Below are 19,130 nucleotides of genomic sequence, written 5' to 3' on the forward strand. Positions count from 1 at the left end.
GGTGGAAGGGGTTGTCGCTATGCTATCACGCGGCACAGGAGTGTGATGGAATACTCTCCACTTGCCTGGATTGGTGCAGCTCCGACAACACGCAGGAAGTTCAACACCATCCAGGACAAAGCAACCAGCTTGATTGGCACCTCATCCACCACCTTCAATATTCACTTCTTCCATCACCGATGTATAGTGGCAGCAGTGTGTACCATCTACAAGATGTACTGCAGCAACTCACCAAGGCTCCTTCGATAGCCCCTTACAAACCCGGGACCTGTAACACCTGGAAGGACAAGGGCAGCAGATGCATTGGAACCACCATCTGCAAACTCCCCTCCAACTACGGGGATTGAGCAGGGGAGTGGGACTGACTGCATAGCTCCGTGGAGAGCTGGCATGGACTCGATGGATCGAATGGCCTCCTTCTGTGCCGTAAATGACACTCAGTCTCCAAGCCACACAGCATTCTGACTTGGAACTATATCGCCCTTCCTTCACAGTTGCTGGGTCCAAATCCTGGAACTCCCTTCCTAACAGCACTTTTGACGTACCTGCACCCTAAAGACTGCTGCATATCAAGAAGGCGGCTCACCACCACCACCACAACCACCTCAAGGGCAATTAGGGATGGGCAATAAATAGTCAGTGACACCCACATCCCATGAACAAATAAAAAAGACTAACAATCCTCTGCAACACAAAAATTAGTCCTCATCTCAGTCTTCAATGGGAGATCCCTAATTTTTAAACTGTATCCCCTAGCTCTAGACTGCCCCACAAGAGAAAACAACCTCTCAGCATCCACCCTGTCAAGTCCCTTCAGGATCTTGGATGTTTCAAATAGATCACCCCTCGTGCTTCTAAACTCCCATGGGTATAGGTCCAACCTGTTCAATCTTTCCTCATAAGATAATCTCTTCATCCCAGGCATGAGTCGAATGAACCTTCTCTGAACTGCTTCTAATGCAATTATATCCTTTCTTAAGTAAGAAAACCCAAACAGTAGACATTGCTCCAGATGTGGTCTAACTAAGGCCTTGTACAACTGTCGCAACACTGCCCTACTTTTATGGCCGATTCTCCTGGCAATAAACGGCAACATTCCATTTGCCTTCCTAATCACTTGCTGCAACTACATACTAACTTTTTATGATTCATGTACCAGGACGTCCACATCCCATTGTACTGTATCTGTTATCTGTCTCTGTTATTTTTGGTTTCTCTCTTGTCCTGCTCAAGCTAATCCTTTTCAACTATAGTTCATTGTACCTCCTTGATTGCTTTGTGGCTACTGACGAGGCTGACCACTCGATACTCCTCCATTAACTTCCCTCTATGACACAGCCCTTATATGGTTTCATTCTTAATTGTCTCAACAAAGCCAGCACACCTTCTGCAATGACTTTTTCTCCTGGGTCTACATGGTCCCTGCAGAAATGTCCCATGGCTTTATCGTTGATGTACCGTTCCCCACACCTCCACTATTTTTCATCTATGCTTCCACCATTCTCCACAAACACGTATTCAGTTTCTTTACTCGTGCTGATGACAGCCAACTCTTGTTTGTCACCACTTGTCTCCAAAACCAAAACTTTGCTACACAGTTTCTTGTCTGACAAGAAGTTGTGGATAAGCTGGAACTTCCAGCAAAACTGATGGACTTGTCCGCTTCCACCAAAACCTTTAGACCTTAATTACAACCAATGAAGAGGGGCGAAGAAATTGATTGATCCATTTTGACATGTTTACTTCTTGCCAAAAAGGAAGATAATTAAAATTTTGAATAATTTAAAGTTTTTTGAATATATCATCCTATATGACTCTGACAAAGGTAAATTTTCCCTCCTCATCCTTCTCGACCTGTCTGCAGCCCTTGACATAGTTGACCACATCCTTCTCCACTGCCTCTCCACGGTTGTCCAGCTGGGTGGGACTGCTCTCACCTGCTTCCATTCTTATCTATCTAATTGTAGCCAGAGAATCATTTGCAATGGTTTCTCTTCCAACTCCCACATTGTTCGCTCTGGTGTCCCCCATAAATTAATCCTTGGCACCCTCCTATTTCTAATCTACGTGTTTTCCCTTGGTGACATCATCCAAAAGCACAGCGTTAGTTTACACATGTATGCTGACAACACTCAACGCTACTTCACCACCACTGCTCTTGTCTCTTCCATTGTTGCTTAATTATCAGATTGCTTGTCTGACATCCAATACTGGATGAGCAGAAATTTCCTCCAATTAAATTTTGGGCAGACTGAATTCCTTGTTTTTGGTCCTAGCTCCAAACTCCATTCCATAGGTACCAACTTCATTCCTCTTGCTGGCAACAGTCTGAGATGAATCCAGTCTGTTCGCAACCTTGGTGTCACATTTAACCCCGAGATGAGCTTCCAACCTCATTCGTGCCATCGCTAAGGCTGCTTACTTCCACCTCTAACATCGCCCGACTTTGCCCATCTGCTGGTGAAACCCTCATTAGTGTCTTTGTTACTTCTGGACTTGACTATTCCAACGCACCCCTGGCTAGTCTCCCATATTCTTTTCTCTGTAAACTTGAGATCATCCAAAACTCTGCCTGTGTCTTAACTCACACCAAGTCCTGTTCCCCTATCACCCCTGTACTCTCTGACCTGCATTGGCTCCTGGGTCAAGCAACATCTTGATTTTAAAATTCTCATCCTTATTTTCAAATCCCTACGTGGCCTTGCCATCTCTGTAATCTCCTCCAAGATATCTGTGCTGCTCTAATTCTGGCCTCTTGTTCATCCCTGATTTTAATTGTTCCACCATGGGTGGCTGTGCCTTCAGTTGCCAAGGCCCCAAGCTCTGGAATGCCCCCCCTACACCTCTCAGCCTCTCCACCTCGCTTTCCTCCTTTCAGACACTCCTTGAAACCTACCTCTTTGACCAAGCTTTGGTCATCTGACATTTTCTTTTGTGGCTTGGTGTCATACCTTGTTTTATAATGTTCCTGTAAAGCGCCTTGGGATGTTTGTTACGTTAGAGGTACTACATGAGTATAAGTTATTTTTATGCAATGTCTGCATCCAGTTTGAAATGGGTCAGTCGTCAGATATACAGCACAGAAACAGGCCCTTCGGTCTACCATGTCCGTGCCGACCATCAAACCTATCTATTCTAATCCTATTTTCCAGCACTTGGCCCGTAGCCTTGTATGCTATGGTGTTTCATGTGCTCATCTGAAGACTTCTTAAATGTTGTGAGGGCACCCACCTCTGCCACCCCTTCAGTCAGTGTGTTCCAGATTCCAACCACCCTCTGGGTGAAAAAAGTTTTCCTCATTTCTCCTCTAAACCTCCTGCCCTTTACCTTAAATCAGTGCCCCCTGGTTATTGACACCTCTGCTAAGGGAAAAAGTTTCTTCCAATCTAACCTATCAATGCCCCTCATAATTTTGTATACCTCAATCAGGTCCCCCGTCAGCCTTCTCTGCGGTAAGGAAAATAACCCTAGCCTATCCAGTCTCTATTCATAGCTGAAATGCTCTAGTCCAGGCAGCAGGAGGTGTAATACCTGCCCATTTACCTCCCCTCTCCTCACTATCCAAGGCCCCAAACACTCCTTTCAGGTGAAGCAGTGATTTACTTGTACTTCTTTCAATGTAGTATACTGTATTCGCTGCTCACAATGTGGTCTCCTCTACATTGGGGAGACCAAACGCAGACTGGGTGACCGCTTTGCAGAACACCTCCGCTCAGTCCGAAAGCATTACCCCGAGCTTCCGGTTGCTGGCCATTACGGCACACCCACCTGCTGTCATGCTCACATCTCTGTCCTGGGATTGCTGCAGTGTTCCAATGAACATCAATGCACGCTCGAGGAACAGCATCTCATTTACCGATTATGCATGCCACAGCCTGCCGGACTGAACATGGAGTTCAATAATTTCAGAGCATGACGGGCCCCCCATTTTACTTTTATTTTTTGTTTTATTTTATTTTAGTATGTTCAGTTTGTTTCTACTATGCCTACCCACTTTTTTCATGTTTGTGCTTGTGGCTGTTCAGTTTTCAGTCCATTAACACCCTATCTGCACTAATGCTTTGTCTTTCAGCACACCATTGACATATTGTTTGCCTTTGCTCCATGACCTTCTGGTCAGCTATTCTGTGACCTTGTCCCATCAACACCACCTCTTTTGTTATCTCTTGCCCCACCCCTGCTTTACTTGCTTAAAACCTTTTACATTTCTAATATCTGCCAGTTCTGAAGAAGGGTCACTGACCTGCAACGTTAACTCTGCTTCTCTCTCCACAGATGCTGCCAGACATGCTGAGTATTTCCAGTGTTTGTTGTTTTTATTTCAGATTTCCAGCATCTGCAGTATTTTGCTTTTATTAACATCCTGGTGAACCTCCTCTGCACCCTCTCCAGTGCAATCACATCTTTCCTATCGTGTGGTGACCAGAGCTGTACACAGTACTCCAGCTGTGGCCTAGCTGGCGTTTTGTACAGCTCCATCATAACCTCCCTGCTCTTATATTCTATGCCTCTGCTAATAAAGGCAAGTATCCCATATGCCTTCCTAATCACCTTATCTACCTGTGCTGCTGCCTTCAGTGATCTATGGGCAAGTACACCAAGGTCCCTCTGACCCTCTGTACTTCCAAGGGTCCTACCATCCATTGTATATTCCCTTGATTTGTTAGTCCTCCCAAAATGCATCACCTCACACTTCTCAGGATTAAATTCCATTTGCCACTGCTCCGCCCATCTTACCAGCCCATCTGTTCTCCTGCAATCTTTCCTTCTCACTATTTATGACACCACCAATTTTCGTGTCATCTGCGAACCTACTGATCATACCTCATATATTCTCGTCTAAATCATTAATGTACACAACAAACAGCAAAGGTCCCAGCACTGATTCCTGTGGTACACCACTGGTCACAGGCTTCCAATCGCAAAAACAACCCTCAACCATCACCCTCTGCCTCCTGCCACGAAGCCAATTATGGATTCAATTTGCCAAATTGCCCTGGTTCCCATGGGCTCTTGCCGCCTTGGCCAATCTCCCATGTGGGACCTTATCAAAAGCCTTACTGAAGTCCACGTAGACTACATCAGCTGCTTTGCCCTCATCTACACACCTAGTCACCTCCTCGAAAAATTCCGTCAAATTCGTTCAACATGATCTCTCCCTGACAAAGCCATGCTGACTATCCTTGATTAATCCCTGCCTCTCCAAGTGGAGATTAATCCTGTCCCTCAGAATTTTTTCCAATAGTTTCCCTACCACTGATGTTTGACTCACCGGCCTGTAATTACCTGGTTCATCCCTACTACCCTTCTTGAATAATGGTGCCACATTCGCTGTCCTCCAGTCCTCTGGCACTTCTCCTGTGGCCAGAGAGGATTTGAAAATTTGTGTCAGAGCCCCTACAATCTCCTCCCTTGCCTCACATAGCAGCCTGGGATACATCTCACCTGGGCCTGGGGATTTATCCACTTTTAAGCCTGCTAAAACAGCTAATACCTCCTCCCTTTCAATGCTAATTTGTTCAAGTATATCACAATCTCCCTCCCTGATCTTTGCACCTACATCGTCCTTCTCCATAGTGAACACAGATGAAAAGTTGATCGAACTGACGTGCAGCTGTCACGTGCTTCTATAACATACTGGTTGATCTCCTGTGACGTTGTACACGCGAAGTCGGGATTCTTGGAACTTTTCAGGAGAGAAGTGGGGAAAGAGACAAGAAAGGGTTGGGGGATGAGACTGGAGCAGTGGAGAAAAAATAGAGGGGAGAGGAGAGAAAGGGCAAGTGAGTAGAGGAATGGAGAGGGAAAGGAGTGGAGGAATGGTGAGGTAGGGGAGGGAAAGGAGTGGATTTTTGTCATGGGTGTCCTTTTGTCATTTTTGTGACTGGATGCACAGACAGTTCTCACTGCTTCTAACATTTTATGTATGAAGCCCCTTCAAATTCATAACTTCATCTATTTTTATGTACTTTCGTTACTCTCTCTCAAATTTCTTTCTTAGATTGCTTGTTTGAAATGGTGGTTTATAATCTTTCTCCAGCAGGCCCTGTCACGTAATATTAAGCTGCACCCACTATTTTCAATGTGTCACGTAATGTTAAATTTACATTGCTAATGGTATACTTCCTTTAGAAACTGGCGACAACTCACTTTTTCAAAGATGCAATAAATATGTAATATATTAATTCAAAATGATGTCACTCAAACAAGGTAGAATGCATTATCAAACCTTTTGGGATTTTTATAAAAGACAGCCTCAAATTTCCACTTTGGGTGCAATTGGAGCTGGGCGCCAACTGCACTAGTTTCGAAAAGTGTTTTTTTTTTCCCTCACAATTCCACTGAAACTCATTTGCATATCACCAAATGTAAAATCTGCTGTGACCCAGCACAGTTGGGAAGTGTTTTGAGTGTAATTTAAAAAATATTCCTCGATGCATTTAAGAGTGGTAACTTGCTGCAATTTGGTTAATAAAGCTGAAAATGGGTTTATCACAAAAAAAAAGTTTTTAATCCACTTCTAGTTCCCTACCTGTAACCCGATTTTAAATAACTGATAATGACTTTAAAAGCTATGCAGAACCTTTGGCTAGTTAGTTTCTGTAAACTAATAAAAATCTCTTAAAATTAAAACATGCCTCTTAGTATCCTAGTCTCTTCAAAGACTGCAAACAGGTACAATTAGCAGAAACTCGCCATGGTGATTATTTCAATCCGGGAGCTTGGATCATGGAAATTTGATTTACACTGGATATAATTTGTGCTTGAAATTCTGAGATTTGACAGATTTTGGGTGAATTGCACTGAAAAAGAACAGTACAGCCCAGTGAAATCTCCAGGTCTTAGTGTTGTAATTCCACTGAATTGGCAAAATCTGTCCAGGTAATTTATTCGATCAATATCAGAAAATAACCAGAAATATGTTCTCATTACTGCTTCTAAGTAATTCTTTTTAATTGCAGGAATACCCTTTTATTCTTGATGCTTTTCAAAGAGAGGCCATTGCTTGCATTGATAACAACCAGTCTGTACTGGTGTCAGCACATACGTCAGCTGGAAAAACTGTTTGTGCTGAGTAAGTGCTCATTATGATTTGTTTTAAATCTTTTGCTTGAATTTTTGTGTTGAACATGTCAGGAATTCTCTTTTCTAATTTATTCCTAATTCTCATCTACATGCTGCCCCTCGATGACATAATCCGAAAGCACAGTGTTAGTTTTCACATGAACGCCAATGACACCCAGCTCTCCCTCGCCACGACCTCTGTTGTTGCTAAATTATCAAACTGTTTTTCGAACATCCTGACCAGATGAATAGAAACTTCCTTCAATTAAATATTGGGAAGACTGGAGCCATTGTTTTGGTCCCGGCACCAAACACCATTCCCTAAGTACCGACTTCACCCTCTTCCTGGCAACAGTCTGAGATTAAACCAGTCTTTTCGCAAGCCCGGTGTCGTATTTGACACAGAGATGAGTTTCCTACCACATATTCGCGCCTTCACAAATACCACCGAATCCGACCTCCATAGCTTTGCCCTGTCTCAGTTCATCTGCTGAAACCCTGATTCATGCCTTTGTTACCTCGAGACTTAACTATTCCAGTGCTCTCCTGGCTGGTATCCCACGTGCTACTCTCTGTAAACTTGAGGTCATTCAAAACTCTGCTGCCCGTGTTCTATTTCGCGCAAAGTCCCATTCACCTATCACCCCATCTGTGCTGGCTGACCTTCTTTGGCTCCCAGTCAAGCAATGTTTTGATTTTGAAAGTCTTATCCTTGTTTTCAAATCCCTCCATAGCCTCACCCCTCTCTATCTCTGTAATCTCCTCGAGCCCTACAACCCTCTGAGATATCTGTGCTCCTCTAATTCTGGCCTCTTGAGCACCCCCAATTTTAATCGCCACCATTGTTGGCTGTGCCTTCTGTTGCTGAGACCCGAAACTCTGGAATTCCCTGACTAAACCACTCCACCTCTCTACCTCGCTGCCTTCCTTTTCAGAGTTTCCTTAAAACCAACAACTTTGACCAAGCTTTTGGCCATCTGACCTAATATCTCCCTATGTGGCTGAGCATCCTATTTTGTTTTAACATGTTCCTGTGAAGCACTTTGGAAGTGTTTATTACTTGAAGTTGCAATACAAATGTAAGTCGTCGTTGGAATGTTGATGCTCGGAGTGGAATATTTTCTATTCCAGGCACACAGCAAAGCTATTTGAGTGAAATCAGGAAGCATTTCTGCACACTATGTGTAGTGGGAATCTGGAACTTCCTTCCCCCAAAAGACTGTGAATGCAGTGTCAACTGAAACTTTTCAACACTGAGAGCAATCGATATTTGTTAAGGAGGGTACCAAAGGATGCGGTGTTGTGGTACCAATCAGCTGTGATCTAATACATTGGTGGAATAGGCTTGAGGGGTTGAATGGCCTATTCTTGTTCCTATGTTTCCAAGCCATAAATAGACCTGGGGTCATAGCTGCCCATCATTTTTAAGTGTAAGTTTCATGTTTTGATTCAGATTAGAACTTGATTATTTTGTTTGATTTGTTGGTATGTCACAATGGCAAAAAGACCCTCAATCTTAACTTAGTACAGTTCCCACTGCTTAAAACATCCATGTTTAAAACTGACGGTCACTTTTTTTTACTCAGCCAAAAAACGATAACCATTAGCTATTTGTATTAACACCAATTTAAAAGTTGCCAGTTATTGCATCATAAAGGCTGTTTATTTCAAGCTTACTCATCCATCAATTACAAACTGAGATTGTTACTCTTATCTACTTAACTCAGGACCAATGCCAGGGGAATATATTAATTATGTTGCTAATTTAAATTGATCTATTTAATCAACTTATCACAGAAATGTTTCCTCATTCTAGTCCGATGGACCCATTTTGGTCTTAACCCAAGTTCTCAAAAATATTTTACGTTGTTTGAGTTCCGCTGAAGGGCAGTTGTCTTAATGCTTTCATCAGTCACTAGTGATTGAATCCCACTCCTGACTGCGAACATTTTAACTGCTCTATTTTGCTACTGTTATGAATGCTGGACTTTGTAACATGATTATGTTTTAAAAAGCTGTGATTTTTAAAAGTTTAAGATGGAGTCTGAGAAATCAGGTGACCTCACATCCACTCTGCTTAAGGAAATCTTGGTTACCAGGACAACAGAGGACACAGATCAAAGACTTTTTTGAAAAACAGACAGCAGGGGTAACACCTGAAGAACAATGGATTTCACCCTTCCAGACTTTGGGATCGTAAACAAGGGGCCAGTGATTCTGACGATGCAAATGTATCAGCCAGCTGTTAACACCTGGAAACAAAGGAAGGCCCAGGTGGCTCTGTGAATCCAGACTTCTGGACTTTACCTATTGGAAAAGGACAATAAGCTATTGACTTTCTGAGTCCAGATAGATTAACAGATTTTCGGAAGGCAGTCAGGCTGTACAGAAGACCAGCGGTAACAGCCTCGGAGCAGGCTGTAAGAAAGGAGGACAACCAGTGGTGGAAGTCTATAGAGAGAGAGGGAACACAGAAGCCTAATACAGCAAAAGGCTGCGAAGATTTGAACCTGTTTTGAAAGTTGAAGTTGCAGAGCAGAATAAGCCCAACATGATTTGCCAGGAATCACCTTATTCATGGACATCCCGATGGGAAGTGCTCGGAGATGTAGCAAAGAGTATATTGACTTTGAAAAGGTACGGGAGATCCAACCCATTGCAGCTGGAGGAGTTTGGGACTTCTAACCACAAAGATTGTGTTATCAAAGAGGAGCGTATAATGTATAAGTGTGGTGTGAGGTTTTCAAATATTTTAATAAGTAAAGTATATAGCTTTCTTGGTAATTTGGAGTGTCAGCTGCTTACAAAGTACTATTTAGTTAATGGAGATTTCTTTTAGTTTAGTTATAATAGTCTTAAAACGTGAAGTCTTGTGTAATTCTTAAAATTGGTCTTAGGGGTTTCATTTATCGAATTTTAATGTTCATGGACTCAGTGAGGTCATAACACTGTCATGTTATCAACTTAGAGTAAGTTATCTGGGGAAAGGATGCTGGCAAATGGTTATGATTTTCCAAAGTGCCCTAAATTTTAGCATGATCCCAATGGATTGGAAGTTAGCATATGTAACTCCGCGATTCCAGAAGGGAGGAAGAGAGAAAACATGGAATTATAGATCAGTTAGTTTGATATTAGTCATTTGGTAAAGGCTGGATTCCATTTATATGGAAGTCTTAATAATGCACTTAGAAAATCAATAACATGATCAGACAAAGTAAACATGGTTTTATGGAAGGAAATTGTCTTTGACAAATTTATTAGTTTTTTAAGGATGTAATTAGTAGAGTAGAGAAAGGGGAGCCAGTAGCTGTAGTATACTCTGATTTCCAATTGGCGTTTGATAAGTTGCCACATAAAAAAATTAATACTCAAGATAAGGGCTGATGGAGCTACTGACCAGCCTTGGACGGAGGATTGGTTAAGGAACAAGAAGCAGAGAGTAGGGAAAAACGTGTCATTTTCAAGTTGGCAGGCTGTAACTAGTGGAGTGCTGCAGGGATCGGTGCTGGGACCCCAGGAATTTATAATCTATTTTAATGATTTGGACGAAGAGACCGAAAGTAATGTATCCAAGGTTGCTGACAATCTAAAACTAAGTGGGAATGTAAGCTGTGAGGAGAACACTGAGATATAGACAGGTTAAGTGAGGCTTAAGATCAGCCATGATTGTATTGAATGACGGAGTAGGCTTCGGGGGCTGAATGGTCTACTCCTGCTCCTATTTCTTATCTCCTTGCGTTGAAAGTGGAAGGTGGAAGAATTGAGCATTGTACAGTCTCTCAATAATTTGCTCAGCCCTGGACATTTGCAAATCTTCAGTCACTCACTGCAGGAAACACTGGTAGAATATTACCTAAGAACATAAATTGCAGGAGTAGGCCACCATTCAGTAAGATCTTGCCTGATCTTCGACCTCCGTTCCACTTTCCGACCTGGTCCCCATATCCCTCGAGTCCCAGAATTTATTGATCTCTGCCTTTGAATACCCTCAAAGACTTAGCACCCACATGAGCATCTGGGGCAGAGAATTCCAAAGAGGCTCAACCCTCTGTGTGAAGAAATTTCTCCTCTCAATCTTAAATGATTGACCTCTTTACTGGGGGAATAGACTCAGGTTATCATTGGTTCCCAAGAAAACCATGAAAGAAGGAAGTATCTGAATAAATCAGATCAACCATCGCATATTACGGGAAAATCGCATTCACTGAATGTGCCTGCTATAAGGAGTGGAGATTTTATTTGTTTTTATTTTATTTAGAGATACAGCACTGAAACAGGCCCTTCGGCCCACCAAGTCTGTGCCGACCAACAACCACCCATTTATACTAACCCTGCAGTAATCCCATATTCCCTACCACCTACCTACACTAGGGGCAATTGACTATGGCCAATTTACCTATCAACCTGCAAGTCTTTGGTTGTGGGAGGAAACCGGAGCACCTGGCGAAAACCCACGCGGTCACGGAGAACTTGCAAACTCCGCACAGGCAGTACCCAGAATCGAACCCAGGTCCCTGGAGCTGTGAGGCTGCGGTGCCACCCATTTGTGCAAGTAGCTTGTATGTTATAGGTTCCTAAGGACCTATGATATAAATAAAATAAGAAATAGGAGCAGGAGTAGCCCTTTTGAGCCTATTCCACCATTCCATGCAATCATGGTTGATCGACTTAGCTCAATCCCACCTCCCCACACTATCCCCATATCCCTTCGTATTCAAACATCTATCAGCATCTGTCTTGAATATATTTAACAAATAAACATCCACAGTCCTCTGGGATAGAGAATTCCTAAAGGTCCACAACTCTCAGGAAATTTATCATTTCAATCCTGAATGCTTATTCTGAGACACTGACCCCCTAGTTCTACATTCCCCAGCAGGGGGAAGGATCTTCCTATCAAGCCCTTTAAAAAAAATTTTATGTTTCAACGAGATCGCCTCTCATTTTTCTAAATTGCGGAGATATTAGCCCCAGTCTACTCAATCTCTGCTCAGGACAAACTCCTCCTCCCGGGAATCAGTTTAGTGAATATTCTTTGCACTCCCTCCAAGTCTAGTATATCCTTCCTTGGATAAGGAGCTCAAACTGTACACGGTACTCCAGGTGTCATATCACCAAGGCCCTATACAATTCCAGTAAGTTTATAATAAAGGTTAACATACCATTTGCCTACCAAATTGCTTATTGTGCCTACATGTTAACTTTGTGATTCATTTTTCTCATGGTTATGTTGTTGTAATTTCTAGAAATATTGGAACAGGAGTAGGCCGTTTAGCACCTGAGCCTGTTCCAACATTCAGTGAGATCGTGGCTGATCTGTGACCTAACTTCAGATACCCGCTTTTGCCCCAGGATCCTTACTATCTTTGGCCAACAAAAATGTATCAATTTCCATTTTTAAAATTAACAATTGATCTCGCTGTTTGCAGAAGAGAGTTCCAGACTTGTTCCACTCTTCACTTGCAGAAGTATTTCCGAATTTCATTCCTGAGAGGTCTTGCTCTAATTTTTAGACTATGCCCCCTAACCCTAGACTCCCCAACTAACTAAGAGTTTCTCCTAATCTGCCATGTCTAATCCCCTTAATACCTTGAATGTTTCGATCAAATCACCCCTCAACTGTCTAAATTCCAGAGAACACCCCCTAGTTTTTTAAATCTCTCCTCATAGCTTAACCCTTGAAGTCCAGGTATTCTCTCAAATCTTTTCTGCACTCCTGCCAAGGCTGATGTCTCCTTCCCAAGGTATGGTGCCGAGAAATGCTCACAGAAGTGCAGGTGTAGTCTAACCTGGGCTATGTATAGCTGAAGCATGACTTCTACCCCGTTGTATTCTATTCCTGTAGATATGAAGGCCAGCATTTCATTCGCCTTTTTGGTTATTTTCTGTATCTGTTTGACATTTCAAGGATATATGTACCTGGACCACCAAGTCTCTTCCAGCTTTTCACTGCTTAGAAAGTACCCTGTTCTGTCTGTTTTGGGTCCAGATGGATGACCTCACATTTGTTTACATTGAAATCCATTTGCCAAAGTTTTGTCCATTTACTCAATCCATCAATATCTCTTTATAATTTTACACTTCCATCTACCTGCTTACAATACTGCCTATCTTTGTGTCAACTGCAAATTTTGGATAAGTGACTGTCCCATCGTCTTGAGTCGTTAATGAATGAAGTGAATAGTTGAGGCCCCAACACAGTTCTTCATGGGGCACCACTAATCATGTCCTGCCCAATATTCCTACTCTTTATTTCCTGCAGCTCAGCCAGTTTCCTAACCAGGTCAATAATTTTCCTTCAATTGCATGAGCTTCAACTTTAGTCAACAGTCTCTTATGAGGGACTTTATCAAATGTCTTCTGGAAGTCCGGACAACTAACATTCATAGACATTCCTCTGACCACTACTTCAGTCATCTCTTCAAAATTTGCATTCAGGTTCGTCAGGCATGACCTACCTTTTACAAAGCCACACTGGTGCTCTGAGAAAAGCTGAAAATTTTCAGTTCTCGTAGATTTTCCTTTCTGTAAGATGCAGTAAGGACTGTGTGGGATGATGAAAGTGCCTCGGTGTTAAAGCTGCCCTAATTTTGTTTTTAAAGAAGCCAGAAATAAAAGCGTAAATATGCAGCAGATCCACCAGCTTCATTTTCAAGTGAAGATGAATGGACAGATATGTGCTTTTCCAATTCTCTTTTTGCTTAGATTGCCAGCATTCACAGTTTTCTTATTCTTATTGGAGGAACATAGGAATAGGAGTAGGCCATTCAGCCCATCAAGCCTGCACCACCATTCAATATAATCATGCTGATCATCCACTTCAATGCCTTTTTCCCACACTATCCCCATATCCCCTTGCGTCATTTGTATTTAGAAGTCTGTCAATCTCTGCTTTAAACATACTCAATGACTGAGCTTCCACAGCCCTCTAGGTTAGAGAATTCCAAAGATTCACAACCCTCTGAGTCAAGACATTTCTCCTCATCTCTGTCCCAACTAGCGTCCCCCTTATTTTGAAATTGTGTCCCCTGGTTCTAGACTCCCCAACCAGGGGAAACATTTTAGCTGCATCTACCCTATCTTTCCCTGAAGTATTTTGTAGGTTTCAATGAGATCACCTCTCATTCTTGGAAACTCTAGAGAATACAGTCTCAGTTTTCCCCAGTCTCTCTTCATAGGACAGTCCCGCCATCCCGGGAACTGGTGAATCTTCGTTGCACTCCGCTATGGCAATAATATCCTCCCTTAGGTAAGGGGACCAAAACTGCACACAGTACTCCAAGTGCAGTCTCACCAAGGTCCTATACAATTGAAGCGAGACTTCACTACTCCTGTACTCATCCTCTTGTGATAAAGGCTAACGTACCATTCGCCTTCCTAATTGCTTGCTGATGGAATGTGGGCGTTGCTGGCTCGGCCGGCATTTATTGCCCATTCCTAATTGTCCTTGAGAAGGTGGTGGTGAGCTGCCTTATTGAACCACTGCAGTCCATGGGGGGTTGACTTTGTTGTGGTTCAATACAACTGAGTAGCTTGCTAGGCCAATTAAGAGTCAACCACATTGCTGTGGGTTTGGAGTCGCATGTAGGCCAGACCAGATAAAGACAGCAGATTTCTTGCCCTAAAGGACATTATTGAACCAGGTGGGTTTTTATAGCAATTGACTATGGTTTTTTGTGTTTTGAATAAAAGCTGTTCTTACAATTACTGTAATTTTCTTGGTTTCCTTCTCTTGGTTAATTGTGATTAGTATGAAGCACAGCAGGAATTCCTACTTGCATGTTTTAATAATTCTTAAAATGCAATTTTTTCACTCTGTAGGTATGCAATAGCTCTTGCTTTACGCGATAAGCAAAGAGTTATCTTTACCAGTCCTATCAAAGCATTGAGCAATCAGAAATATCGTGAGATGTATGAAGAATTCCAGGATGTAGGACTGATGACTGGCGATGTCACTATCAATCCAACAGCCTCCTGTTTGGTCATGACAACTGAGGTAAAATTGATCTGTGCATCGGCTTTTATTCCTGCTTGTCATACGTTGTAGAAAAATAATGACCCAGATATTGCGGTCAGTGGCAAATGCTTGCAGCTGCCCACTGACCTTCAGTGGCTTTTGCGTGGCAACTTTAGATAATTAGAGAGCCATCTCAGTGTGGCACTCTACAGGGGATCTGGGATTTGTATGAACAACAACTACTTATATTTATATAATACTTTTAACATTGTAAAATGTCCCAAGGCATTTCATTGAAGCGTTGTCGAACAAAATCTGACATCATGCCACATGAGATATTATGGCAGATGACTAAAGGCTTGGTCAAAGAGGTAGGTCTTGATTGATAGATTGTTAGAGAGGTGGATAGCTTTAAGGACGAATTAGGGTCTTGACAGTTGAAGGCATTGTCGCCAATGGTGGAGTGACTGAAATCAGAGATGCAAAAAAGGCCAGAAAAGGCCAAGCAATGGAGTGTCTCTCCAACCAATCATATTGAAGAATTCTTTCACCCCATCTAAACCATAAAGTTCAAGTTAGAATGTTTAATTCAATGCCAAAATCATGTACAGAAAGTGAAATTAAAGGAAGGGGAAGAAAGGTAGAATTAAGAGAGAGAAAAGAGACAAAACAAATAATTTTGACATTTTTAAAGTTTTCAGCGATTAAAATATGAACAAATGAGTCTTTGCACTTGAAAAAGTTAATTTTCAATCAAGTTGTTTGGTAGTAATTAAGATTTGACGTGCCGTTAAAAACCCATTTAAAGTTGAATGGACCAGGCCTAACTTTTTCTGGCATGTTTGTTGGTTATTAGTAGTTCATTACCCGAGCAGGCCTTTAGTTGTGGTATACAATTTAAACCCGATCCAACCACATCTAACCCGCACCCGACCCGATTCGACTACCGGAAATTAACGACGCTTACTCTTACTCTTAGTTCCCTTTCCCTCCCTGACCAAAAGGCAGCACTGCCACTCTGTCCGACCCAGCCCGACCCAAGCCCGAATGCCGGACCTGAAAGAGCAACCTGACCCAGATTCGATATATGTCCCATAGGGTTTGGGTCGGATAGCCATGCTCCAACTACAGGTTTGCGTTGTTCATGTGTTTTTAATGCTCTATCTATTGGTGAGATGTCTGTGCAGCAAAGCTTGTGGAGGAGTAGGGCAGCTTGGACAGCAACTTCCTGATTTCCTCCTTTTGCTGCAGCATGTACCAACACTGGAAGTTGCTGTCCGATTTACTCCATAATAACAGTGAGTGCTGATTAGCCTCGCCATTATTACTGCAAAATCTGGGCCAATATAATTCAGGTTCTGAAGTAAATGGATTTGAACTTGAAGCCACTAATTTCAGTTACTATACCAACCAAATAAAAGCTTTGTTATCTGACATTTTACTAACTGGCAAGCAACGGAGTTATTATCTGGAATTTCCAAAATCTCCCTACACAAGTCTTAATTGTAGCAACCGGAATCCATCCAACACCTTCAGACATCTCCGAAAGCTCTCGGGGCTATTTTTTCCCAAGTGCAATTGATTATTCTCGGCATTTCTCAAGATTTCTATGCATCTTTATTGCCTTAAAATTTCTGTACTGCACATCTTCTTGTACTTTGTATGTAATCATTTCTCTTAAAATTAAAACTATTGTATTGTATTGCCCTGGTAAGTACAACTCTTGATTAATAGGAATTTTCGATTATCCAGCACCTCTCAGGTCTGGCACATTACTGGACAACAAAGCTTTTTCTATATATATCCAGTAGTTTGCAAGTTTGCTGGCCGTTATCCATATTTAATATCTGGGCTTTTTGGTTTGAAAACAGAACGGATAAATGTCGGTAAAACTATTGTAGTGAGTTGCCTGCTTTGGCAGAACATCCATCTAACATTGTTAAATACATTACATTGATTGAATTAAATTTGCTGCTTAGCTTGAGTTAGATGTTGGTGATATGGCTCTGAGTAATAGTATGGGAGCTAATTCCCGTGGTTCCTAACCTCAGTTGTGTTGTGTGGAGGTTCTCAATTGACAAAGGGAAAATTGGTTGCTTATCACAGCTGACTGTAGAGTAGTATTTTGTTTAAAAGTACAGGTTCCTGCATATGGTGCTGCAAATCTGATTTTGTTCAGCTTGTTGCTGGAATTTGCTTTACGTTTTGAGTTGCTTTCAGTTGGGCCCAGTTTGAGTCCACAGAATAATTGTTGTTCTTTAAAGAATTTTAACTCTTAAATGTTCAGTTAAGTTTCCTGTTGCCAATATTGCAGAGGATTCCTAATTGTTGAAAATTGTAGGATGTTGCAATTCATAAACATTGTAATTTGCTCATTAATGTCTTAGAGGATCTGAAGTTTTATGTGATTTTAAACCTGATGTTTTAACTTTTTAAAACAGATTTTAAGGAGTATGTTGTACAGAGGATCAGAGGTAATGAGAGAAGTAGCCTGGGTTATCTTTGATGAAATCCATTATATGAGAGATGCAGGTAAGTGTTAGATTATGAATGGAAACTAGCAATATATAGTGAACTAGGGAGACACTACGCAGCATTTCAGCAAAATTAGGTTGATAACTTCTGTCTACCACCTCTCTCACACACCTGCATATATGAAAAGATTGACAATTCTGTACTGAAAGAGGCTAACAAAATTGGGGGGCATCATCTTGTACTGCTCTTGGACATCTAAAGTGTTCTAAATGATTGGCCTTGAAAGTGAGTGCTCTTCTGAAGAGGAGAAAAAATGTGTGGAGAGTTTTTAAAAAAAAAAGCTATTTCTATGCTGACAGAATTACAACAGATTGTGTTTTGTGAACGTAGATTTGTGCTAATCTCAGCAGATTTAACTGGCTGCTTAGTTTTGTTAACAGAAGTGTTTAAAGTACTCTGACCACTTGCTACACTAGAAGTTTGGTGCATACTGGTATTTTTCAATTAGCACTTAGAACAAAGGGGAAAATTTTCAATCTGTACAACTTTTCCAATATTGAAGGGTTATTTGGCTGGTGAACCAATTCTTAGATTCTGCCTCATTGTGACAAGATGCTAGAATACTATTTAACAGTTTTCATGAAAAAGTAAAATTTCAAATTATTACTTTTTATTTTCAGAGCGAGGGGTTGTGTGGGAGGAAACAATTATTCTTCTCCCAGACAATGTTCACTATGTGTTCCTTTCTGCAACTATTCCCAATGCACGCCAGTTTGCTGAATGGATCTGCCACCTTCACAAGCAGGTAATTAAATATAATTTTGTATCCTTCTGTGCAGAAATTTTGAGTGAGAAACTCGAGTTCTCTTAATTGTATTGCATAGATTGATAATTTGGACTTCTGTCATACTTGGGCTCCCTATGGAAGTTCCACTAGATGGATAACCCTTGGCTGTGGAGGAAAGATAATTGGTTGAAAGGCAGGAGACAGAGTAGGGTTGAATGTAATGTACTCTGATTAGCCGGATGTGACAAGTGATGTACTGGGACCTCAAAGTTTCACCATATCTATCAATGACAGAGATGAAGGAATAGAGAGTTCTATATCCATGTTTGCAGATGTTAAGAGGCACGATAAGTTGTGTCGATGGCAGCATGAAGTTACAAAGGGACATAAACTGCATGGGGAAAAACTATGACAGATGAATTCATTGTGGAAAATGTGAAAAAAGGCAAATCGGAATATTTTGTTATTGGTGAAAGGTAACAACTTTGGAGGATCAATAAAAGCTAGTGTAAAAGTACAAAAAGTAATCAAAAATGTTCTTGGAATGTTGGACTTTATCTCGAGGGGAAGTTATGCTTCAGTTGTACAGTGCCTTGGTCAGACCCCACCTGAACAACTACGTTTTTAGTTTTGAAAACCACATCTCAGGAAGGATATTTTGGGCTTGAAGGGGTACAATGCTGATTTAGAAAGACACTAGATCTTAAAGGGTTAAGTTATGAAGACATACATGTGGCTTATTGATCCAGTTGAGGTCTTTTAAATGATATAGGGATACCAGAGGGTAAATACTGAGAATCCAGTACAATGGGGCAAAGTCTTAAAATTAGAGCGAGGCCATTCAGT

General features: G+C 41.7%; 1 protein-coding gene across 1 annotated transcript in view; it reads left to right on the forward strand.

Moving 5' to 3' along the window:
- The window catches only part of mtrex (Mtr4 exosome RNA helicase), a 215,437-nt gene that overhangs the window by 30,026 nt on the left and 166,281 nt on the right, over positions 1-19,130 (forward strand). Inside the window, exons 5-8 of the mRNA XM_068033040.1 lie at positions 6,963-7,075; positions 14,887-15,061; positions 17,464-17,554; positions 18,178-18,302. Coding sequence (XP_067889141.1) covers positions 6,963-7,075; positions 14,887-15,061; positions 17,464-17,554; positions 18,178-18,302 — 504 coding nt within the window. The remainder of the gene's footprint in view (positions 1-6,962; positions 7,076-14,886; positions 15,062-17,463; positions 17,555-18,177; positions 18,303-19,130) is intronic.

The sequence above is a fragment of the Heterodontus francisci genome, chromosome 1 (genome assembly GCF_036365525.1).
Source record: "Heterodontus francisci isolate sHetFra1 chromosome 1, sHetFra1.hap1, whole genome shotgun sequence".
Taxonomy (NCBI): domain Eukaryota; kingdom Metazoa; phylum Chordata; class Chondrichthyes; order Heterodontiformes; family Heterodontidae; genus Heterodontus; species Heterodontus francisci.